Source organism: Sipha flava, unplaced genomic scaffold, assembly GCF_003268045.1.
Source record: "Sipha flava isolate LNK unplaced genomic scaffold, YSA_version1 42_pilon_pilon, whole genome shotgun sequence".
Lineage (NCBI taxonomy): Eukaryota > Metazoa > Arthropoda > Insecta > Hemiptera > Aphididae > Sipha > Sipha flava.
Window position 1 is genome coordinate 2,569,602 of NW_020273159.1, and position 27,301 is coordinate 2,596,902.

Genomic DNA, 27,301 nt, shown 5'->3' on the forward strand with positions numbered 1-27,301 from the left:
TTTTTTTTTTTTTTTTTTTGTTTTTATACTCAAAGACGCGGCGCGCGCGTATATAAGAGACGAAGAGGGTTTTACTCTTTTTTTTCTTTTTTTTTTATGACCGAAAATCGTTTTCTCCCCATAAGCAGTTTCCACGGGACCGGAGGTCGTCCCCCGTAATGTGTGCGCGTACGTCGCTGCTGCGCACACGCCGCCGACGATATTTCCTCGGACGCATAAGCCACGTGTCACATTTTTATTATAATGTAACACATCGGAGCACTTTAAAATAGAAAGCCTATTGTGTTTCTTTTACGGCGGCCGATTCGCGTGACTGGAATTTATACACCGGATCCGGATCCTCCTCATCGCCACCCTTGGGTGCGCGCGTCTTCTCCGCCGCCGTTAACCGTTACGCAGATCCCCATTAAAGCGGTATGATTTTATTGAATTTAATTGAAAGCTGTCGTTTATGTGCGACCCGTAAAAACGGGTTGGAGCGCTTGGTGTAGAGAAGAAGTGAGCCCAACGAAACGATTGTAATGTATTAATGCTGTTCGACTGTAATAGTACAGTATTAACGCTTGACTCGTAAAGTTTGAACTTCGAATACGATATTAAAATCTTAACGATAATTCATGATATAATCGAAATCGGCTTACGCAACGTTACTGCCCAACAGAAGTAATACTAAAAATTTTTTTGCAGAAATACGTACTATACATACATATATATATTGGGTATTTCGTTAAATGATTCACGTAGTTTGCATTGGTTTCAAATCCAGTTGATTAATACCTAATAATTTTTTACCTTTTTTTTTTTTTTTTCACATAATATAATTGTCAACGGCGAGTATTCTCATGTACAGAGCGAATAAATATATATGCTTCAGGAACGAGCAAAAAATGGTATAAATGTAAAAGATAAAAAAAGGTAAAAAAAAAATCCACTCATTCTTTTTGTTATATGCTTGAAAAAGTCAAACAGTTAATTAAACTTTTGCCAGTAATTTCCACGCGTAGAGAATTATCTTCGGGGACCGAACGTGTTTGGGATTTATGAAGCAGCCACTAACGCGGAGATATAGGTGTAGTTGGTATATATAGTTTTGATATAATAGTAATAATAATAATATAAATAAAAATAAGCGAGAAATCCGTTAAGACTCGTTCACAGGGCGTTTATCATTAATATTACAGCCCGGACACCGAATTAGTTTCGGGAATGAAAAAATACCCCTCGGTCGTTGCCATATAATAAATACCAGTTGGAATCCCTGTGTTCAAATTGACTAACGGACCTAATAACACGCGTATGTACCGAGAGTGTGCGTATACATGTATACACATATTTATATACCCGCCCGTCGGTTGCTTATTACCCGTTTGTTTTGACGGACGATTAAACTTGGACATTTGAATAAATTATCAGCCACCCATGAATCAATCAGAAACAGATTTCCCTTTAACGTACTATGTTTTTTTTTCCACCGTTAGGTAATGGATTATTTCTGCCCTTTGTTTACGACTAGTAAAAACATATTCGACCATTGTACAACGCTCGTTATATGAACACATATTGCAGCAGTATTCAACTGTACATTTTTCGTAATCAAGCAACAATGGACAATTGTTATTAGTTATGATTAAATGATTTCGTTGTATACTATAAACAAGTAAACGTATAACCATAACAATACACAACTCGATTCATGTGATGAATCGGCGATATTCGGCAATTTGAATTAATTTTTTTTTTTCTTTTTTTTACCTTTATTCAATAATTTCTGATCATGCGAAATTGTAAACGCTCAATTTCTGTACTTTTAAAACTATTTATTTTCAAAAAAAAATAAAAAAAAATATTATACTTTAATATATGTATTTGAAATTTAAAATAACAGATGTGCTGTTTGAAAAGTTTGTACGGTGCAAATTACACTCATACTCGTAATATGTTAACAACGCGTGTAAATAAGATGTTTAAATCATATTTCACGAAGACAGATAACATCCGAAATCGAATAAACTTCAAATATTTACAGCTGCAGATGATTCTCATTGGTTCGAAGCAATACACAAAAAAAAGAACACCCTGTACAGTCATAAAGCAACAATTACTACCATGACGGTCGTAATTATCGTTATTATATGTATAGGTTTATATAGCTGGGATATTGACACTAATTTTACAGTACTGTTTAATGGATTACTGATAGTACCCAAATGTTCTCGTATACATTAGTGTGTGCGATGATTATACGTAATGGTTATGGTTGGTTTTATTTTATACGATACAACATTAATAAAATAACTGTCAATAAAATAAAATCTACTCGAAAAAAATCAACATCTATAGGTAGTTTACGACTGAACAATGCTGAAATCGGTAAAATAATTGTACAGTATTATTACGTGAAATTAATACTCGTTTGAAAATATAAAATTTTTCGAAATTATAGTTAATATGGTTATAGCCACGTGATAGATATTTTTATGGAGTGTTCTTTTTTTTTTTTTTTTTTTTTTATACGGTCTAATAACGGTCAATCTATATATTAATAAGAATACTAGAAAAGAATAAAATGTACTTGTACAATCGCTTCAAATTGGAATTTTCGCTTTTGGTGGAATTTTTCCATTACGGATAAAGGTTTTTCGGCATTCTCGGTATTTCCAAGTGTATAGCGGGATTAATGACGGGAACCTGAGTCTCTATATATCAATATATGCATATACAAATACATAATACGCTCTCGAGTGTGTAGGACTGTATTCTATAAAGTCGGGAAGTGTTGATGACAGAAAACATTATTGAGCATTTATTAATGCTGATTGTAGAGTTTCAATGAACAAGAAAAAATTTAAAAACAAATCCATAAAAAAACATTTTTTCAATACGTACAGAGCACTTAGAAAATTAATTTATAAGTATAGATATAAAATCAATCATAAAACGATTATTTATATCTCTTAATTTTCAATTTAATATCCAGTTATACTGTTAGTATAACAATTTACATTCATTACACTCGTACGTTGCAATTCGTATCAGGGAAAATTGTTATAACAAGAACTTTTTAATCGTTGAGTGTGAACTTTTACACGAAAAAAACATTTTAAGATCGGCAACGTTAAGTGTTTTTGAGTGTTTATGCATATTTTTTTTTTTTTATTTTAATTTTAAATAAACTATACGAACTAATACCCTTACAGCTTGGTGAAAAGTTTTGCTTTGTTCAGAAATCAAACATTTTCTGGTACAAACTAAATCATTATCGTATTTTCGTATTTTTTTAAAAAAAAAAATAAGTAATATATTATTTAGCGTTCTTCGATTTTTTCATCTGTGCATACATTTTAAAAAAATTCATCGATTATACATTTTAAGCGGACGTTAATCGGTTTAGACATTTTCGAATGCTCCTTATTTTCACTCGCGCCACACGGGCACCGTGAACTATCACTATTCATAAAAGTAATAAGGAATCAATCGATTTTCAGTGGAGAAATTTGTCACCGCAGGTTTATTTTCTTTACGTTTCAGCCGGCATCCTGATATCAACGCAAACAAAGCTTTCAAAGAGACGATATCGCGTTCGAATATTTCTATAAATCCGCGAGTACTAGTGCGTTTGATTTTAGCCATTTCGAATTTCCGCACGTATTATTTACTTTTATTAACGAATAACGACTACGCATGGAATTCCACCGGGTCGCGAATCCGCTGCGTTCGCCACGACCGATAACGTCGCGGCGGTGCACGTTTGAAGGTATCTGGAAATTTAAATGAAAGAAAAACAAAATACTCTCCCCTCGTGAATACTCATCGCGTGTACACCGCCGTACGAACCTGCCACTGTGCACAGCGTTTTTCCCAAAGCCGATTGCTCCGCGCGAAATATGATTACGATTTTTGAATAATTTCCGAGCCAACGGTTTTCGTCGACAGCGCAATTATATTTTTCGGTGCTGCGTTTAAGTGGAAGAACGAAAAATAATAAATAAAACGAACGGTATGACGCGAATAGCAGAAGCGATTCGTGACGGTTGCGCGGTCGGGCGGACGATTTTCGCGATGCCAAATGTTATTTCGCGGTTAAACTAAAGTCAACCCCGAGGTTAATTAAGGGTACGTTTGCCGCAGGTCTGCCGCTCGTCGAAACGTTATAAATATATATTTGAGTACATTTATATATATATATATATGTGCGTATACAGATAACACGACGGAAGTCTTTTCGTTTTCCCGCACGTCGAACCAGAAGTCTGTGAAATTGGAAAACCACGCGTTCCCTCCCCCGTCCCGGTCGCGAGCCGTCCTCGAAGTACGTGTATGAAATACGACCGGCCACGAGGGCCATCTGCTTTCGGTCCGACGACGGCGTCGCAGACGAAAACCAAACGACGAGGAATCGCGTGGAATTTTCACGGTCTGCGAACAAACCCGAACAGGCGTCGGTCGAGTGTCCGAGAGGGGAATCGAAACGTAATTCTTTCACGGCCGTCTCGTCGGTCCGAGAGAAAACACGTAATTTAATGAAATTTCGCTGATAAAATAATATTTTGTTCAACTGTTAAAAATGTTTCGTAATATGAAATAAAAAAAAAAAATTGTTATGTTCAGTTTCGTATTTTAGATCCATAGTTCTAACTTCTTGTTGGTACAATGGTTTGTGATCCATTTTACAAAATCTCAAAACATTGAATTCTTTACACCTGAGTTGAGATGACCAATGTCAGGAAAACTTTATAATAATAAAAAGCGGACGTTCGAAACGATGAGGTGAACGGGTGCCCGGTCATGTAATTTTGAATCGTGTCACGGTGACTCCTCGATATGTCTTTATCATTCATATGGCACGCAATTTTTACCAATAAGTTATACAATAGTAGCTGTGAGTTTTTTGGCCAAGTCCATGATCCAATGAATACTTAGTACTTGGCTATGTAAATATTGACGGTCTAGTATAGGTATTCAATTCCTATTTTCTGTTGTTGTAGAACAATATTATTTATCGTTTAGAGTCCGTTTTATAGAATTATTTGTACTATTGCGAAAGTATGAAATTTGATTTGGCTTCAATAATGATAACGGCATATCGAGGAGCCACCGGAGATACGATTTAAATTTATGGCGCCCGGCCAGGCTGCGATACGATCGTGTATTCCTTGTCGGCGGTACATTTTCTGGCGTACGACCGCGCGCGTGATATTTTTACTTCCAAGTCGCCAAATATTTTGTTGCACGGCAAATCGAATTTCGGCGATTATTACTCAATATTATACCGGAAAAACTTTCGTCATTTAAATCTTATCGCTTTCGTTCGGAGTCTTTATTGTCAATCCCCGAACAAGTACGAATATACTATGTACTGTATTTATAGTTTATGCAAGTGCATTGGTACACATAGTATGTACGATGTATCTGCTTATATACTGACAGTTGTGTTCGCGTTTCAGTTGTGTGCACGTAGACGTATTATTTCGCAGTGTTAACATTTTACGCTTATTTTTTTTAAATGGGAAATAAAATGCGCCGTATTATTTCGGAAAGGCAGGGTGATTTTTCAGTAAAATGTCGATACATCAGACAGCGAACTGATGGATATGTCAGATGGAGGTGCTGTAAAAAGACGAAGTACGTTTACAGTGTTAATGACAACCGATAGTTCCGTTTTAGAAAATGCTAGTGAGCATAACCGCAGATTCGGTACGAAAAAATCGACGGGTAAGTAAATAACAATATATTAAAAATATTTATTAAATAACTCAACGTCACGTCCGATTTCGCGCGCATTCGTACGCTTTTGAAGGGTCTCAATCATGTTCCTCGTTATTCTACCACGCGCAGCGGTATACATATAAAAAAGGTAACCCGGCGACCGGGATCGCCTGATCGGGAACGGTTCTCGTTATCACGGTGCAGGTTACGAAACGGTGACCGGAAGACGAACCGTGTCCGAGAAACGCTCGTTTCGGCACGAACCTTTTTTTTTTTTTTTTTTTTTTTTTATCGGATCCGCTTTATGTTTCCTGGTCATCCGTCTGGAAAATATCCAGGATCCCTGTTGCGGCAGCTTTATCGTCGGCTGTCATTAAGAACGATCGGATCCGTTGATTTAAGGGGCACGCGCGGCATCGTGTACTCTGACTGCGGTCGAACGCATTACTCCGCGCGTTCGACGGTGCGGAAAAGCGCGTTCATATCTCAATAACATATAAATGGGTCCGGATCGACGCGTGATTTAAGCGCGTCGATCGTTTTCCGTGCACCGAAACAGGAAGAGCATTCGTAGGCGCCTGCTTTCAACACCGCACGTAATGAATGTCTCGTTCGAATCGTTCGTTTCGAGACCGCATTTAATAACGAACCGCGCACACCCTGGGCAGTGGATTTTCTTCGTAAAATCTCAGCACGCCACTCCCGTCAGGGTTACACGAAAAATCGATAACCCGTTAACAATCGCATTCCAGTACACGTTCGATCAGATGAATTAACGGGTAAAAGCATACGGATCTTACGCCCCTAAATATAATTAGTACCTGGTTGAGAATCACTGCGATCCAGATACTATGCGAATGATACACGACAACCGTGTGTCAAACAAACACCAAACGCGTTTCACGCGAACAAAACGGCTAATATCAGTTCATCAATAATGATTTATGTCCACGTAAATCGAATACGTTGTACGCGTGTGCTATGAAAATGCGGCTCATGTTGTTTTTAGCGGCGAAACCGATTTAAATGTGAAAATTATATTTATTATTATTATTATTATATTTATATCATATTTTATTAGCTAGCGTAATACGTGAACCGAAAGCTTTGACGTTTCTTCGGAGTGTTGTTAAAAATCGAGAATACGAAAAAAAAATCGACCTGTATGTAGCGTGAATGTTACCCAATAAATGTAAGTCCTACGGAAAACAAATGCAGGAATGAAGCCAATCGAACTTTTTACACAGTCACTCGTGTCGTATCCAAATTTACTGAGTTTTTGATTAATGGACGAATCGTACGTGCGCTTGCCAAGAAACGTGTCAAAATCAGCTGACTCATTCAATTCTGTACAGAAAAAAAAAAGTTGTTTTTTTTTTTTACACAGCTTTTCAATTTAATAGGGCGAAAACGCCTACGGCCTCCGAATTCCAAATGTGCATGTGCAACGGTAAAAAGGTTTGGAATGCCGAAAGAAACTTATTCTGCGAGAGAATTACATCCGTAAGGATGGCGATGAGCTTTTACAAGTTTTTTTCTTCACAGATTTTGAAATTAATTACAAGTTGTGCAGGGAAAACTTACTTAAAAATTATTCCATTGTTATACCTATACCTATGTTGATTTTAATTTGCAATAACTTCCTTTTTAACACACACGAGTTACATCGAGTACATCGACATAAACTATTTTAATGAAACATTTTGACAATTTTGAAATTGAAGCACATATTGTTTTTGCCACAGATACTACATTTGAATAAATTTCTCTTATATATTATTATTTATACTCATTTACTATGATGTGTAATTTTTATAACAAATATTTCATAGAATTTAGGAAAATATAATATTATTTTGCAATTTAAGCGATTATTTATACATGTGTGAAATTTTTTTTATAAATATAATACTATGTTTAATTTCAAATGCGAACTATATGCTTTATGTAAACGATCAAAGTTAAATATGGAGTGAAAGTTTCAAAACTTATCTAACAACTATTGAACTTTAATAAACACTTTATTTAGTGTCATAGTCTATATCTGGTTTGACATTAATGGATATTTATTACGCAAGCCAGTTCATCCAAGCATACATTATGTAAATCGTTTATTCACAGAACATAATTTAAAAATTGGAAATATTAATCATCCATTCGTGAATAATACAAAAAACCTATATAAAGAATATAAATAAATACAGAACATCTATAATATTAATTTTACTATACTAATATTTGTAAAGTAATAATATAAATTTTTAAAGTACATTGTTATTAAAATTAACCAATTATAATTAAATTCGATTTCATTTTTATTCATTCTTAATATAATAATAATCAAAAATTCGTAACATATATTTTGAAGTTTAATCACCATAATGTTTAATTTCATAATAAATCAACGGATGAATATTTTTGATAAAATTCATATTTTACAACACTTACGTAAATATTTATTCTGAATTAATCGAATTGATTCGTAAATCTTGTTTATAAATGCTAAATGTAATGTTTTGATATTTTCGAAGTGGCAAGTTTATATTTACTGTGTGGAAAATATAGCGATCCGTATGATTGCAACTAATTACGTATAAACACCAACGTTAATCTTCAACCAATAATTTTATCTGTTTTATTTGTAATATCACAAAGTTACATCAAATATATACATGAACCGTGGAAAGAACAAAGTTCGTATAAATTCGTACAACGATATGAAACTTTTTATCAAAAATGGAACCATTTCAGTAAAACGAATACTAAAGAGACATTCGTTCGTTATAGCGATTCAAATACTAATATAAGACACAAAGCAACTTTTACCCACCGAAATAACTTCATATTGTAATGATTTCCAACTTTAATTTTTAAATCATTACAATATATTTGTCAATACTAAGTATAAAAAATCGAATAAGTGGTATAAAAATGGACAACGATTGTGCTTTAACTGTGTAATGGTTTATTTTCTCGAAACCTTCGTATTCGCTCCAGAAACGGTAGGCGATAATAATAATATAACTTTTACATTATTTATATCGAACTCATTTTAATTAACCTACGCACGTTTACGATATTAAATAGGTATTTACATTATATATTACGGTATTATACAACAATAATCCATCGTAATAATACTTTTGTTCTTGTTCTACCCTCTCAATTTCAATTGCAAACAGTGGAAATCAATTTTAACGAATTCACTTCGTATAAATACACATTATGCGTATTATATACCTTATACATGGTATCTAGGTATATACGGTGCGATAATATAACGTACTCGAAAACTACTACCGCACAAACGATATCGATTGCGATCGCATTGTTTTACCAACCCGCAACATTAAATGCGTGTGTGTGATGAGAGGTGATGGACGACGAGGGGACACTGCATAGACGTGGCAGAGGGATGTAACACGCGCATTAACTACGGACGCTTTTAAGTGCGGGGGTGGTGGCGTGGCGTAGAGATAGGGCCAACGCGGATTTATTATTCGGTTTCGGTGGCGGTCGCCGGCGCGCGCGTTGTATTATTAGCAATAAAACTCGCGGCGACGTGACGTTACCGACACAATGTGAGGTCGAACGTGAGGAGGAGGTGAAGGAGAAAACAGGAGCAGGAGGAGGAAAAGGAAGAGGTGCCGCCGTCGCTTTTGTTTATGCGTTTTAACGGCCGCGCGTCACGCGACACACACACACGCGTAAACACACACAATGTTTTATAAGCCGTCGGCTACCACATCTCTCACCCTTCCGCCTATTATGCCTAGGTTATATCATAGCCATTAGTTAGAAAACATTATAATGTACGAGTACACCACCGTGGAAACGCATAAGTGCGACGCGACGATAATAAATATATTTCTGTTTTTTTACCTACAGAGTACAACACCCACATTGCACTACAGGGTGTTTGTGTGTACACCAAAACTTTTGAACTTTTTTTTTTAATTTAGTACGTATTTGTAATTGAAAAAATACTGTCTGCAGTAACCAAACGCAACGCAAAAATGAACCTTCCGTCGTAAAAATTTAAAAAATCTTAAAATCGCGTATGCACACGTCGAACATTGAATGATAATAATAATAAAAATAATAGATTCTTGCAGAACATGAGTGTCCTTTATTGCCACCTATGTTTCCAACTAGAAACATTCGATTCATGCCGTACACGATGTGTGTGTTTAATCATATTTAATAACACATTTTATTTCCACTCGAATCCGGTATGAATACCAACGAAATTATTACACAAGTATATTTTTTTCCAATTCTATTAAATTGTATATGAACGTCAAAGAAGTATCGAACGTAGATTAAAAATAAAACTCAAAATATACATTAGAAGTTATTTTAAAACTTACCACTGATTTTATAGTAACCCTCTACCTCTAAAAAAAAAAAAAAAAAAACTAAGCACTGGCTTTTCATAAAATCCAAATTAAATAGAATTCCATTGGAATTTATGTTTTAGAAAACAATATCATCATAGATATTATAGCTTACAATAATCGTCTTACCCGGAGTATCAGTTAATCCAAAACGAGCGCTAAATATTGGAATAGCGATATTCACTCTTTTTTTATTGAATAAAAAAATAAAAAAACAATAAAACAATCAATTTTATAAAATAATACGAAAACAATAATAATTTCATTTCATATTATAAACGTATTGATATTTCAAATTAGGAGCCACGGGTATGCATCCCAAGTGTGTTCTACGTATAGATGCTATTGATTTGCCTATACAAACTACCGTACTATACATTTTCCCATACATGGCGCGTGTAGCGTTATTTTCGTGGGGTTAATTACATATACAGTCGAATGACATCGTTATGCATTTTTAAACCTGCAAGTTTTCCGCAAAGTCACCAGGGCTTGGTAAGGGTTGACGGAGCCCTGTCAAATTAAAGTCACTCTAATCCCTAGTACACGAGCACGTATACATGTGGTCATTATAAATGCAAATCCCGAGCAGGGCCCAGGGATCCTTGTCCGATAGAGTAATCCGACGGAAGGATGGATGGGGAAAATTGAAAATTGATTATGAACACAAGCTCCTGTTGTTGTAGAAGACGAACACCGAAACCGTCAAAATACGACCTTTGAAAGGGTTGCTTGTTCGAACACGATTAGCTACGGAAAAGGGCATCTTGACATTTGCCGTGAACCTTAAGTGATAAAATTTAAATTAAATATTTTAACAATCGAGATTTATGTTTTATTATATTATATTTATTTTTTTTTATATCTATTATAATTTATAATTTTATAATTTTATTACATTGTTATTTTACTAAGCAAGCAGTAAGCAAACTTAAAATTTAGATTAATGAAAAAATACTCCTTTAGTACATTTACAGGCATAAAATATCGCGAAAACCGTTAAAGTAATTTAAGAGGCTCTTTCTGCCCTAATTAAGAGCACCGTAATATAAGTTTCCTCTAATACATAAACAATAATAATAATAATAGTAAAACTGCCAAGTAAACAAATAATAAAATATCTAGAAGAAACATTATAATGAATACTAGTATTTATAGAAATTAACAATCAAATATACATTTTGGTACTCAAATATTATTTTATTTTATTATTATTATATACGGGCTGTTCCCTTTTTACATTGTATACGTATGATATATACATTATTGTTATGTTCGGAAGAAAAATAAATTATCATTTATAATATACATCACATTAAACAATAATATAAAATGTATTAAAAACAAATATATATTATATATACAGAATAATTAAAATATCTTCAGTTCGTTTTATAGTTTTTACTTTCAACAAGGTTATTTTTCACCATATTTGAGAGAGAAAAATATGGAATCCCTTTTTTATTTGTAGATATAGCAAATTCAATTTCGCTAGAGAGTAAGTCTATGTCCACTCAACATCACGTACAATGCTGTAACCACGGAAACCATTCAAATAAGACCAACAAGACCAAAGTAAACAAAAGAAATGAAAAAACTTGGAAATTTGCAGAGAACCGAATTGATTCTTGGGGCAATTTTGGGGACCAGACGTCTTGCCTAATCAACCGAAGGCACTGATAACATTCTTTAAAAATTGAATAGACGTTTTGATCCTTCCAATTACAAATTTTTTTTTTTGTAATAAAACAATTAAAAATAATTTAATGGTCCAAAATAAAAATACATTTTTTATAAATATTTTACAATAATCTACCAATTTACAAATGATATCAAAGAAATTATTTAAAAACCATAATTTGTTTTTTATTGTACCTGATAACATTTTTACTTATACATTTTTTCAATTCCAGTACAGTTTAAATTTAAATGTGAATAAACGCAAGTACGAAGTTAAAATATTAGTCAATTATGTACATGGTTTATTACGATATTTCAAGGTTTTTTAGTCCAACAGTTATTTTTAATGATTAATGAACGCAATAACAGTTCAGACAGATGGAGAAGGGGTTCGAAAACGTCAAAATGTGCACATGGATACCAGTGTCGTCGTAATTTCTCTAAGGGCGTTAACGTGTGTCATAGCGATGGAATCATTTTTCCACTCACTACTCTTATAAACAATTCGAATAAATCAAATCTATTCAAAATATTTAAAAATAAATAACGCCCGGATAGACATTTTATTTTAATATGAATATATGTGTACACGAACACTTAAATTTCGCTGTAATTAATCTTTACCTAAGATTTATAAACATATGTAATACGTATGTGTGTATAATTTAAAATAGTGAATAATTATCTTACCAAGTTAAATTTTTTTAAGCTAATTAAATATTTGTCTACTTTTTACACCAGTAACACAATTAATTAATGAAGGTACAGTTAACAAAATTGATTTTTATGTTATTTTTCTATAGAAAATTATTATTTTTCAATGATCAAAAACACTAATATTTTGATAATTTGCATAATATTAATTTTATTCTTATAGTATTATTAATTTAGATATGAATATTTTAATAAATGTAAGTCTCGTTTTTATTTTACTCTATTCTTTAACGGACTCTTATGAATGTAATTCTGATGATTCAATATATATATTTACTATCCAAAGAATTAACGACTATTGCATATCATATTATCTATGTATAATTTTATTTATAGAACATTTAGGTCATAAATTTAATAAAATATAGTTAATAATATTCCTCTAGAAAAATTACAACACATTTATATATAAAAAAACATAATTAAAATATATTTCATAGCATTTGAATGTTTATATGAAATGGAATAACAACACTTCAATCGGTTTGTTTTAGACGATCATCATATACAACAAAATTCATTAAAAAAAAATTAAAAACTATCTTTTCAGAGATCCTATAACTATAAAAATAATATGTATTTAAAAATTGGTGGATTTATTTTTAAAAATTAACAAATATTCTTAAGAATAATAATACATTCGTAAACATTAGTATAACACTTACTACATATACTATAATGTAAGAATTGTTTAAAAGTTATCGAAAAATTAGTTTTCGTACGTGACTAGTAAAAAAAAATCGCTGGTCACTGTACTGTAAATCTATGTAGAACTATTCATTGCAAAAGATCAAGAATAAAGTAATTGGTATTGAATAAAACAATCTATAGACGCAAATATTAATTAAATATTATTAATTCAAGCAAGTACTCATGAAGACATTTTGAACTTTATACGATATAATTGTTTGCGGTACCGACAAGATTCTTATTGTATTTTTAAATATTTAGAAAATGGGTTTCATGAAAACGAACAATTACTATCCGGTTTATTTATTACAGATTATATCCCAACAAGTAGTAGGTACATTCCATCGGGCGTATCCGAATTGGGTCACAGATAATATATATATGATAAAGATAAATAACTAATTGGGTCTGATTATAAAAACAATAACATACGATTTCGGTCCCACCACAACGACAATAAAACCTGTAACTTACAATTATTGATACACTTGATAATGTTAAAAAATTAATAGATTAGAGTTTGCTCTATCAAGCTCTACCATTTAAACTTTTACCAATTGTGTAAATTTTTAAATTTTTTAATCATTTGTTTACCATATAATCATATAAGTACCGTATAGTAGAAAATTCAAAAAAAAAAAACAAAATCCCATACCCGTGGTCCAAAATTATAGGTAAATGACAGTCGTAAGTATGTGAAAATGATTAGCGAAATTTTTTTTCGTATAAATCCGACTAGATTAGTAATTGTAAAACGTGGGACCCAACTAGTGTGCTACCTGAAAAACACTGGTACCTAACTAGACGGAACAACATGATTTTCGGGACCCAATTAGTAAACGCCGATTCCATCAGCGTTTCCAACGAGCCGGTACGACCGGTTTCGGCCGATCGGTGAACGAAAGGGTTGGAGCATGAACACGGGCGCGCATATAACGTGCATCCCTTAGAATGCGTTCGTTTTGAATACGAAACGAAAACCGTTCGAGCTGAAAAACAAATGACGCGCTGATCCTCGTGCCCCGAAAACGCGTGTCACGTAAACAAAAAAATAACATCGTCGAGTATACTAACATGGTTTGGCGTAGTCTTCGTCGTCGTCGTCGTGATCGGGGATCCCGTTCGAACGAGGCGCGCGCGAGCAGTCGTGGCGGTACGGCAGCGACTCAGGGCAGTCGACACGTAACTGAACGCGCTCGGGCGCGGAGTCGGGAAGCGTGCGACCAACAGCGCACGGCGCGCACACGTGACCCAGTACACTACATTCTTCTCATAGAGAACATTGCTGCGAAAACCCTTCCGGCCGGTTTTATTCTCTCTTTTTTTTTTTATTTTTAATGCGCGCCCTTTCGTATATTTCATCGCGCATTCCGCCGGCACGCACACAGGTACACGCGGGTATTTCGGTCCAATTTTTTTGCCGAGGACACGCGCTCCTCTCCGTCTCTGTCTTTCATTTTTTCATTTTTTTTTTTCCTTACAACATTTTCACTCGAACGTCTGGTGATGTAATACAAATGTTAGACTCGCGGGATATGGGCCAGTAAAAAATCGTACACAATACGTCCGTATCGTGCGCGTCCGTCGGGGACGGGTGACTCGCGAGATACTGAGACGGCCGCGGTTCGTTTACGGACATTTAAAATCTAGCGGGCCAGATGACTGTGCGCTGAAACCGAACTATTGCTACGCGTATACGACACTGTTAGAAGAAAGCAAGTATTAGCAGAGATGTACATGTAGTTTTTTAGCGATCGGTGAGCGTGATAGCCATCAGATGAAGATCAATATCAACGTTCTCAAAACGATGTGACATACTGCGTCAAGGACCGTCAGTCGCCATGGGTATACGCCGTCCAACGGTCAGGTAGTTTTTCACGGTTTCGCGTTGAAAGGCAACGATAATGTTATCCAAAAAATTAAACAGATATCGATGACTTTGCGTAAACGTATGTTATCCGTAATAACAACGCACATGCCGAAAGATATTTACTGTGGGGGGGGGGGGCATTAAAACGCAATTTATTTCAATGTTACGAAATCAATGGGAACAAAATATTTCGTACTTTTGAACACAGAAATAAAATACCCGATCCTTAAACAATTAATTATATGCATAAATAGGTTTCAAACGCTCCATTTTATAAAAAAAAAAAACTTTATTCGCCAAATAAAGCCTAAGACTTGCGAAAAACTATTAAACGAGTTTGTCTTAAATAAAACTAAAATCTTAAAAAAGAAGTATCACCATAAATATAAAATTATACTTTATACTGCGAAATGAGTGATACGAGAACTACAAATAATCTGCTTAAGTATTCTATGGGAGAAATTCTTAATGTTTCTAAACTGTAAGATTGTATACCAATATTTACTTTCAAACGACTTAACAAATACACTTAAATAGTACAAATCAAGCCGTTGTATCTTGGGTAAAGGAATTTGCAAAGGAAATTGAAAAACAAAATCTAGTGTACAAAGTGTGTTCCCGCTATGAGGTACCAATAAATATTTCAGTTTGATTACCTTGTATTTATATGGGGTTTTCGAGAAATAAAAGAGAATACCAAAATACAAAATTTCAAATTTTTGACCCTATCGGTACGTACATGCTTAATATAACTTACTTTTTTTAAAATGATCTTTGTACAAAAAGTTTTTTTATAATTACAAAATTAGCAGTAATAATTATATATCGATACCTGTAGTAAAAAAGTCACATCTCACTACTTGTCTTTCATATAAAATCACACAAAAAAACCTATTTAATAATTTCTTTTGTAAAATTAAAGATTTCTTGATTATCATATTATGATATTATCTTCAAATACATAAAATAAATATTTCAGTAGTATATTTAAATTTTTAAAATACGCAATATCACTTCGGATCAAATATTTAATATAAAAAAATCCCGTATTTAAAATATATACTAACATACTATAAAAATTATTTCGAACATATTTTTTCTAAAAATGATACGACTGCAATGCACACTATACGCCAGAATAATGAATATTGTACATCAAACATAAAATATATTTATAGTAATTATTTCTCATATAATATTAATTTTATAATTGTACAGTATATTTAATAATAAATCAGTAACACAATAGTACCATAATTGAATAATGAACATCACAGCAACATTGTATAAATTGTATTTGAAATATTACAAAATGGCAACATTTAAAGAAATATAAAAAATATCGCGTATTTAGTTTATACTATTAAATAAATAATAACTTCGATTAATTTAAAAATATATAAATTGTATAGTATTATTATTTAAGCTACTTACTCGAAATATCAATTTGCATAGGTAACTTGTTCTAAATGCGGCCGACGTTCTACGAAATTTATTTAATTATTTATCATTTCCGTCGACTGAAAATAGTTAACGAACATTAAATATTTCAACGTTATTAAAAATTAAACTATAGCAGCACTAAATTTCAAACCCAAAAATAGTAATAGTTAGAGTTTTGCTCGTTTTACATTTTAATTTTGTACAAGCTGCATGAAATTTTTAAAACAAAAAGCCCTGCTACGCAAATGTTGGGTAAACGTCAAATTCTCGTTCACAGTGAGATCCTTTAAAGCGACGAATCCCCTTTTATAGACTTAAGTGCTCGGAATAACCGGAAACCCGATTCTAATTTGGAATTCTTAAGAGATTAGTACGGCTGAAGCCCGTTGAATAAATGAGACGGAAAACAAAACTCGTTGCGCTTGGGACGTAGACATTCCTGCTCGATTAATTTGACAGCGCTTAAGAGTCGTCGACGAAATGACATCCGAATGTTACAGGTGGTTTCAACCTTCTTTTTTTTATAAAACTTAGTTTACAATTTTTCTCTTTGCTTATAAATATATACTTTTCTGGTAAAATTATCACTAATAGCATATAAAATACTACATAACTAATACTAATAATACTACAATAATTATTGTAGCAAAATTTTACGAAATTAAAAATAATTGTTTCTGTTCATTGATCCTTTTTCAGTTCTACGGATCACATAACTATATTACTTTTTATAAGATAATATAAAATAAATTAAATAAAAATAATAATATTTTTTTCGTAATTTTAAGATAACTAATTAGTTTTACATTGTAAAACGAATCTAATAAAGAATCTATTATTATAGTACATATTTACATACTATTTTTTAGTATTATTTATATTACTCTATTTTTAAATTGTTTTTATTCTTTGGCTACATGTTTTGAGGCAGTTAAAAAACATTAATTATTCAACATGAATATATTTAAACAATCAGACACAATAAACATATAATAAAAGTATGTCTAATTTGTTTAATTCTGAAAACTAATCACAAAATAATTTTGAAAACTATCAATGAATACAGATTTAAATCAACGTGAATTTTGGTCGTATTTAGAGTTCTTCAAAACATTTAACTTTTAAATAAACTGTTCCTTAAATAAATTTCAAATCTAAATTAAATACTTGCATTCATCCTACTTTTGACATGAACAAAAATGATTGAAAATAATTGATCTTAAAGATGATTACTTACAACAAATAAAACAACCAACAAAACACATGTGACCATAACATTTTATGTTCTCGTATATCTGAACGATGTCGTTGATTGTTCTATGCTAGTACAAAAAACGAACAACCAACGTTTAACACATATAACGTATAATCAAATGATTCTTACAGTTTTAATGATATTGTATCACAGGTATGATTTGTCATTTTAATATTCATCTCAAACAAAAACGATCGTGTTCACATGTTGGTCGAAAGTTTCAGTAGCTCTACGGATATAAATCATAAGGGTGGATAGAAGTTGGTATCTATATTATATATGGCAAGGGAAATCCGTTCTAATGTCTATTATAAAGGGCCAAAATGCAAATTCGACATCGACTACTACCACGAACTATAGTCTTCTCGGCGGCTCGGAGCGCGTTGTTGTCGTATAACAATTAAGCGAATCCCCCGCGATGCCACGCGGTGTACGCCGTTCGCCGCAGTGCCCTCATCGGTATGGCTGATAATGTCGACAACGTACATTTCTCCAACTGGGATTTCTCTCCTGTGCGTAATTAACACTTAGAGCGTCTTAAGTCAATAATACGGTTATGTTGTGTACAGGCACAAGAATGGATCCCGTCGAGATGATTTAAATTACATAAAATACGGAAACATTCACGGAAAATATGTAAATCAAACATTGTCGTTGTCTTTGCGATATGTTCATGTTTCTGTTAATTTGTTTTGAACTATAACTCGTACAAAAAAATACAGATTTATTGGTTATGGGAGGATTCGAGAGGCCGGGCTATCTAAGAAAAGTCAGTGACCCCCGAATTGGTCCCTTCGAGTTTTTTCAAATGTTTTATATTCACGTGGTACACAAATTACACCAAATAAAAAGGGACCAGCAAATGTTCAACCCCCAATGAAAATATTTCTGGTAACGTACGTTCGCACGGTAACTGATTTATATTTATGTGAAACATGTGTGTTCAGCTTGATGGTGAACTTAGATTTTCGCACTGATAAAATTAATACGACATGATTGTGCAACGAAATAATATTATATTCAGTTCGGTAGAAAACGCGAAATCCATCAAGCCTTGATTTAATGGATCCGGCTGTGTAGTATTACGTTTTGCGTATGTAAAATTATACGGTGCTATGTTACAGTTGTGTGTATGCATTTGGCAGTTCACTTTACGCGTAGCTGCCGTGTACATTAATTTACATTACTACGTAAAATGACCACTATAAATCAAGTAATATCAAAAAAGGACTTCTCGGAGAGGAGAACTGTAATTGAATAGTCTACCATCGATTTTGCGAGACTTAATTTAGTCACGTGATAAACGGGAGTGCGTCAGGTGCACATTTTCGAGGTAGGGCGCGGAGGGTACACATGTTTTTCTACTATAATAATACACGTTAATTTGATCGGGACAAAGTGATTAACTGCATTTTTGCAGTTGTCAGTGGCACACGCGACATGTTCTGACAAATGATGTAACTTTTGTAATCATGTATTACCGGAAGAGAGTAAGAGGAAAATATGACCTAAGTGTCCTGCGAAACAGTGTGCTGTTTCTTGTTTTCAACCATGCATTCAAACCCCTCGTTGAAATGAACGTTTTCCCCTTTTATCCTAAAAAAAAAAAGTTTCAAAGTTTGAAGGGTTTCTCGATCACAACAGAATTGCTAACGAGACACCACTAAAAACTAATAAGGGTTCTGTAAAATCTCCTAAAAAGATTTTTAATTCTGTGAGATTATATATTATAATATACAATTCATTTAAAATTTATACTTACTAAACAACCTATTTGAAATCATTTTTTACATAGTAATCAATATTCAATACAATTTATTTATACAGTCGAAATATTTAATAATCAAACATTTCAACTATAAAAAAGTTTACTTAAAATATAACGATAAAAATAAATCCAAACAATTAATTGAACTATTATTATTATAGGTTTTCGTGAATTGATAAAATACTCATATTTATTAGATTATTTAATTTTTATAGAATAAGTATAAAATTTGCATCAATTTCCTTTTAGCAGTTAAACTATGTTGTCTACGGTAACACCTAGCGACTTAGGTATGAGTTTATAGTGTTGTTGAGTACGTTAGGAAAATATATAAAACCTTATGAATCTATACACAAATTATCATAACGAACAAAAAGAATATGTCAAGCTTAAAAATTTAATAAATTTTGTAAATGTATGAAAAAAAAATGTAAATTAAATAATATTTTATGATCCATTAAGTTCGTATACGTTCGAAATGATAAAAAAATGATCATTTTAAATAATCTTAGACGCACTAAAATTTAGCAACATCATTAAAATATTATGAACATATTTTACGTATGGCGGTATACTATACGTACTTGAGAAAATTTCCCACGGGATATATTTCAAGTATTGTTACTACTTTATTACTAAAAAGCCAACACAATGTTTTTATTTTAGTAATATAATTATATAAAAAATTAAGTAAAAAGTTTGAACGACTTTAGTTTATTATATTTGTTTATCGTGCAATCAAACTGCAAAATATGGTTTAAAAGTAAAACCCAGGTATTTCGTAGAAAACAAAGGGAAATATTTCTTGAATAATAACTACAGTAATAATTTTATACTTGATCAACATTTATTTGAATAAATTAAATACAAAAATAAAATCATTGTCTGTTTCTATCGAAACGGATTTAATCAACACAGAAAAATGCATTTTACCAGAAGTGTCCCGTTATCGTTTACATCTAATACATTACTAAATCCGATCCCGTATACTATCTCTTATTTGATTTGATGAGCAGTAAGTTATTCGCTAACAAAACGACCGTACGGGATTTTTTTCCCTGTGTCTACACTAGAAAATCTTCATGGGATGAAATCCTGATTTCAGATTCCGGATGTGTCATGCCACTGATCGAAAAATAAATCCTCATTGCTTGCTAATAAAATCGGCTCGTGTACGCCTCTGCGTTTTTTCTCCTCGTGCAATCTCCTTGTGCGTTTCTCGCAGGTAAGTATTATGGGAGATACACGTGTTTATGCGCTTCGTCGTAGTATAAGTAATCACGTCCGAATCGAATCTCTTTATCGACGAATGTGGTCAAGCGTTAGGAATATCAAACGAGCCTTTGCCGGGGGAATACTGATGGACCAAGATTTCCACACGGAAAGTCGTAAAACTAAAACAATAGAAAAAATCCAAGTAAAGGGGTATGTGATTCGTTTGTATATTACCCTACACCTCAAAACCAACAGCGTGTTTCCGGGTTTTTATCGTCTCATATAAAAAAAATAAATAAAAAAATAAAACCAAAAAAGAACAATATATGTCATTCTACAAAAAGCTTTTCGTACATTTATACATCAAGTAGAGATACCCTATGTCCTTTTCAATTTATCGAAACAAACGTATAGCACTATTAAAGTACATCCGAAAAAAAAAAGCTATATATGAAATAAGTTGGATTATAAATGTTACTGTTGGTAGCGAAAACGTTTCTTAGAAGCAACCTGTACTGCATCTATATACATTAGTAAAAATCAAACGAAAAACTCGACAAGATCGGTTACTTCAAAGATCAACATTTTATTTGAAACCAATCTATTTAATTCAGACAATATTCTTAAAACAAAACCATAAGTTATTCATATTGTTATGTATAGTGTAAAACTAAATAGTTTTGCCAATGCATGTATTGAAAATTTTAATGAACCAAATTATATAATATTACTCTTAAGTTTTTACAAAGAAAACATATTTCATTGTATTATTCGTTATATTATACTAACTATTAATTTAATGTATACATTTTTTTTTCATTCTACCGCAAGTTAATTAAAAAATGCAAATGTATGCGTAGTAATTTTTTATATGTTTTTTAACCAACTAAATAGTTTTTGAATAAAACTATATTCATAAATTATGATAAAAGAACAATCTAATCACGTATATTATGGTAGTGCTGTATTTTATGAGAAATATCGTGGATGAGAAGTAATAAGCAATGTAGTATTTCTCTAGATACATTAAAATACCACTTTAATCGTCGTAGACAGACATAGGTCAGCATAAAATAAACAACATTTAAACGCAATTTTAATAAAATATCACCCTCAACATGAAACTTAAAATGTCTGTTTTTATGACCACAAGGTTATAGCTTGACTAAGGTCAAAACTCAGAACTCAACGTTTTTAATATGGACTATTTCACATTAAAAACACTTATGTACAACTAATAAGAACTACACATATTTAAAACGTACATAATAATTACATAATGTACAAAATAGTTTATTATTCTATTTTTAAATAGTTTAAAATTTTGATTACATATATATATACATAATTATATATTAAATATAATTAAATATTTATCCTAAAACTATCCTGATAGTCACCGATGGCAAAAAAAGATCAAATTACCCCCACAAAAATTTTACGGTTATCTGGGGTCTCATTGAATATTTCTCGATGAATTTTTAATAATATAACGATACGATTGATTTCGACCGATTTTATTTCGAATTTTAGAAAAATATTTATAACTCAGATTCCTGACAAAAAATAAAAATCAAAGTTGACTTCGAAACAGAGCAATTGAGAATTATTCATGACAATAATGTGCCGTACAGCTAGGGCTTTCCTGCAAAAAAAATTAAATATTGGCTTTAAAAAATAGATAGAAATTTGTGAAAGCTTAGGATCTAAATCTTGCTCTATCTTATTTTTATTATTTTAGACCATCAAAACGATCACTAAAAAGTCTTTATTTCTAAATCACGGTATATTATGAAAAATGTGAAATATAACTAAAGAAATAATTTATGTTTTTCCAACTGGCGTCGTGGTAAAATAAATGCAAACATCTTGATCGTGATTTAACATGGAAAAATAACCAAAACAATTTAGTTGAATATACTTTTTTTTAGTTTAATAATATTAAGACATTGATGGATTGGCTTAAAGCAATTAATACTTTTGGCCTGTAAATAATGTGAATAAATATTAGTAAGTAATTTTATAAGTAAGATTTATTTTTCCGGTACCATAAAATTATTAATTAACCACGAATAAAACTTTGTCTGAAAATGTTTCGTATGTATTATAAACTTTTTTCGCAAAAGAGAATAACTAAATAAAAAAGTAAAAAATCAGTAATAACTCGCGTGAGGCCGTTTTATATGACAGGAGTTTCACCTGCATTGCGCACGCAAAAAGGGACTTTTTAACGACCTAAATGGTGGTAGAGCGGGTTATGAAGAGTGGTGAGCGGGGGGTTATGAGACGTTTGTGTTGAAATTCGAACGGCGTATTTCCGATCGCCAGGGGCGACCGTAGTACCATTGTTATTGTTCTCTGGGCAAAATTCACCTCCTCTTTTCTACAGTGACATTCCCCTTTTGTAATATATATATTATTTCCATAAAGAACCCTGGTTTTTTTTTTTTTTTATAAAAAAATATAAATTTTATTCGGAAAACATTGATCGAGATCTCAATTGTATGGAACTTATAATATTGCATATCATGACCTCAGGCTAAACATAAAGTTGTCTATAGGCCGACCCTAAATGTACTATTAAAACGTACCACACACTCAGTGTTCATTTTATTCACGCGTTTAGCATGTTTATATTATATATAAAACGTAAATTCTTCCGCAATATCATTCAACATTTAAATATATGATTTATATTATTAAAAAATGTATACTTTATATTCGTTTTGAATGCACGTGATATAAAAATATGACAACATGGTATTATACGTGGCTCTTTATAAATTAAATTACAAATTATAGGTGTCATTCATAATTCAGTTTAAGTTAAAATTTCTGGTATTTTTCTATCCTTGTCGGGTGGAAAATAATTAACAGATTTAATCAGAAACGAATAAAAATACTCTATCCATGTATATAAACCAGAAAACATTGATGCAGGGTGTAATTTAAAAAATCATATTTTTTAACATTTTAAGTACATTTATTCTATTAACTATATTTAAATTAAAATTTTAAGTTCATTCGTTCTAACAGTTAAACAGTTAATGAATGCACTATATATATGCAAATTAGTTTCCTATTAAAATGTTAACCTAATCTAAAAAATATTACAATCTAATATATCTAATGAATTTTGAAGTATCAGTTAACAGTTATACAATATAATCATATAAATAGCGTATAGTCGATTTTATATCTAAATAAATCTATAAACCTTTCAGTATGGTATGGATTATATACGTTTAAAACATAAATTAAAAATAGAAAGTATTTCTTTGACCTATAAAAAAAAAAAACAAAGATAAGAATATTAAATAGTACTGAAAATAGAATATTATACTTAGCATGGTATCATATTAATAGATTATCATTTTGGGTGATTGATCAATATAGATAAATAAAAAATTGTGTTGCAATATTTGATACCGTGTTCAAAATCAGTTTAAAAAGTAATACCGAATTTGTTGGCAACAGGGCAATAAAGTGCAACGATGCGATCTATGGAGTAGATAAAATCAAAATTGTGACAAAGTCCACTCGGAAATGAAATGGTGGATTTAAACAAATCCGTAGGAAATAAAAGGAATGGAGGTGAAGTAAAAGGCTTTGGATAAGAAACAGCATTAAGCAAAATACGAGTTTTATGAGGTAGCCATCGGCTATTACGACCCTTGGGGGCTGCTGGATCTAAATCGGTGGAAAATCGGATGGAAATGATTCTTAGGCAACTGTTTTTTTTTTCTCTCTCGCTTTCTGTCTATAGTGGGGACGAAACCCAATGTTTTTGGCAATGGTAAAAGGGGGAGTTGCAACTTTATTTTTTCTTATATCGATGCAGTCAACAGATGCCAGCGTAATACAGGCGACGTGAACGCTGCGGGTCTTTTAGTAAGTTTTACGATAGTAAAGAGGAAAAAAATCCGATTTTATGATGGTCAACTGTTACTTGGTTCTTTTGTCTCCAGAGAGTATTTTCCCAACGTTTAGATGTTTATGTCTTAAAACAATACTATCAAAAAAACCATGGAATTGATAAAGTTAAAATTAAATTTACACGTAAAACGTTTTATTTTTTAATGCCAATTTAAAAAATATTAAGAATAAGACCAAAACTCGAATAACAAAATATTGTGTAAAATTTAACATTTCAATCCAAAACGAAAAATTAAACTAGAAATATTTTATATACGTGACTTAACCATTTAACACTGTAAAATTATGTGTTTATTGATTAGTGTAGATATAGTATACATATATCATATATTATTCTTTTTGTGTACAAAACATATTGAAATAATTTCGGAAGATGCTATTTCATACACGGTAATAGTGTCAATATCACTTGAAAATAATTTTGTAATAATAATATAAAATTGATTCAATCTCTAAAAGTGAAATAATAAAACTTGATAATTTAAGAATCGTTTGTTTGCAATTTCATTGAATTTTCATTGCGCTTAATTAATTTACTATACATATTTTAAATCGATTCCAAGAATTTCGCCTAAAATATTGCAATCACTATTATAGTGATATATGATTTATATATATATTTGATATATTATAATAATATTGCTGGTATTCTAAATAAAAATCAAACATAGTTTCTTGACAAAACTAATAAATAAAATTAACAAATTAACTTCAATGTTTGGCTATTATTATAACAACGATATAACTCATTAAATAAATTATTTTTAATTGCAATATTTATATTTTATTCATATTCCTTCTATTTATTTTTCTTCGCCGTCTTATTGAACGAAAACTATTGATATATAATAACAATACACTATTAATTTCTTATATAAATCTCAACACTATGAACAATTTGGTTGAGTGCGGTTGAATCATACTTTTTCAAAAACAACGTTAACACGAATGATTTAACGAGGTATTTTCAAGGTTTCTTTAACACGACGACTTATAGTATTTACTATTTATGTGATGCGGATAAGTTTAATGCACGTTATACTTCTAATTTATTAAATTAAACTTTCAATTCAATCATTTTTAATAACAAATCTATAGTTGAAAAATATCCTACATGCAAATTTAAGACTTTAATTTTAGTTAGTAAAATGTCTACTACTGGTAACAGAATACAACATTTATATCCATGTATATCCATCAATCAGTTTGAAAGTAATTGGTAAAATTGGTTTAAAAAATGATTGGAAAATGTCGCGATTTTGTGTAAAACGTATTTATAAAATGTTACAGAGAAAAAAATCAAACGAAGAATAAAATAATTAAATTAAATTAAAATAGTACATTACAAATTCAAAGCTACACGATTTAAAAGAGGGTTTATATAGTTTTATGTTTCATGATCATAAACTCATTAGACATTTTAACTTAAATTCCTTATACTTACATATATATATATATATATATATATATATATATGTATATAAATGCATGTATTATTAATAATTTAAAATAGATTTGGAGAACTAATTGGGATACTCCGTTTGAAATGAGAGGATATGGCAAAAAGGGATGCGATCAGTGAGTAGAGGATTGGATTGGAAGGTACGAGCCTTTAATATGGACGATTGGAGAGCTGAGCTGGATGTATGACGAGTGTATGACCGATGTACCCAAACAAGAATGCAAATAATTTAATAACTATATAAATTATCATTTATATATGAATCTAATAAATAAATATATTTATAATAAAAATATTCTTTTCAAATTTTTACTTATAAGATATAATACTATATAAATATTATTTTTTTTATTAAACTTATACATTTTATAATTTCCGCATATTATGTTCTATTGTTTAAAATATCCGGTGTGTATAATATATCAATGTTTCTACATGGCTTGAATATTTTGGTTAATATACATAAGTTGAATATCTTATGCACTTAAGCTATAAAAATAATCTTTATAAAATACCTTATTTTATAATTTTTCCTCAATATACACATTATTATACTTGCTTAAAACTTTACCAACTTTCAGACCTTATCTGACATTTTTAATCAATTAATCACCATGTATACGGTGCAACTAGTATACAATTAAGTATTATAATATATATATATATATATATATATATATATATATTCAAATATTTAATGGCACTACTATTTGCATATTCTTTTATATTGAGCTGAAAATTGTAAGTATAGCATAATTATGCAAATTAATATAATTCCTCTATAAAAAAGATTCTTTTTCCAATAATATAAATAATACGTTTATGCATGTATCGTATATAATATAATATAATTATTTTGATTATATTTTATTTCAATATAAATATTAGTATAGTATTAAAATTAAATAATGTATTTAACTGTTATTGAAATTGTTTGAATTTACTTTATTATAATGCGTATATTAAATTTAAATAGGCATCGTAGGTAAATCCTCAAGCTACTTATTAGACTTTCTTCGATTACATTTTTCATATGATATTCCATTAATTGCATAAACAACAATTAATTTCAATAATAATAATACCTATTTGCCTTAGTTACTATACGTTTTATAAATGAAAAATTTATTATTGTTAACAAATAAATATTTTAATAATATATATT

General features: G+C 31.1%; 1 protein-coding gene across 6 annotated transcripts in view; it reads right to left on the reverse strand.

Annotated features, from left to right (window-relative positions):
* Positions 1–27,301, reverse strand: part of LOC112689240 (kinesin-like protein CG14535) — a 173,076-nt gene that overhangs the window by 93,203 nt on the left and 52,572 nt on the right. Inside the window, exon 1 of one of the 6 annotated variants that reach the window (XM_025562843.1) lies at positions 14,262–14,380. The exons of the other annotated variants lie outside the window; for them this stretch is intronic. Within the exon in view, the coding sequence (XP_025418628.1) occupies positions 14,262–14,263 (2 nt within the window). The 5' untranslated portion in view covers positions 14,264–14,380. Of the gene's footprint in view, positions 1–14,261; positions 14,381–27,301 lie in introns of those variants that run through there. 6 annotated transcript variants of the gene reach the window in all.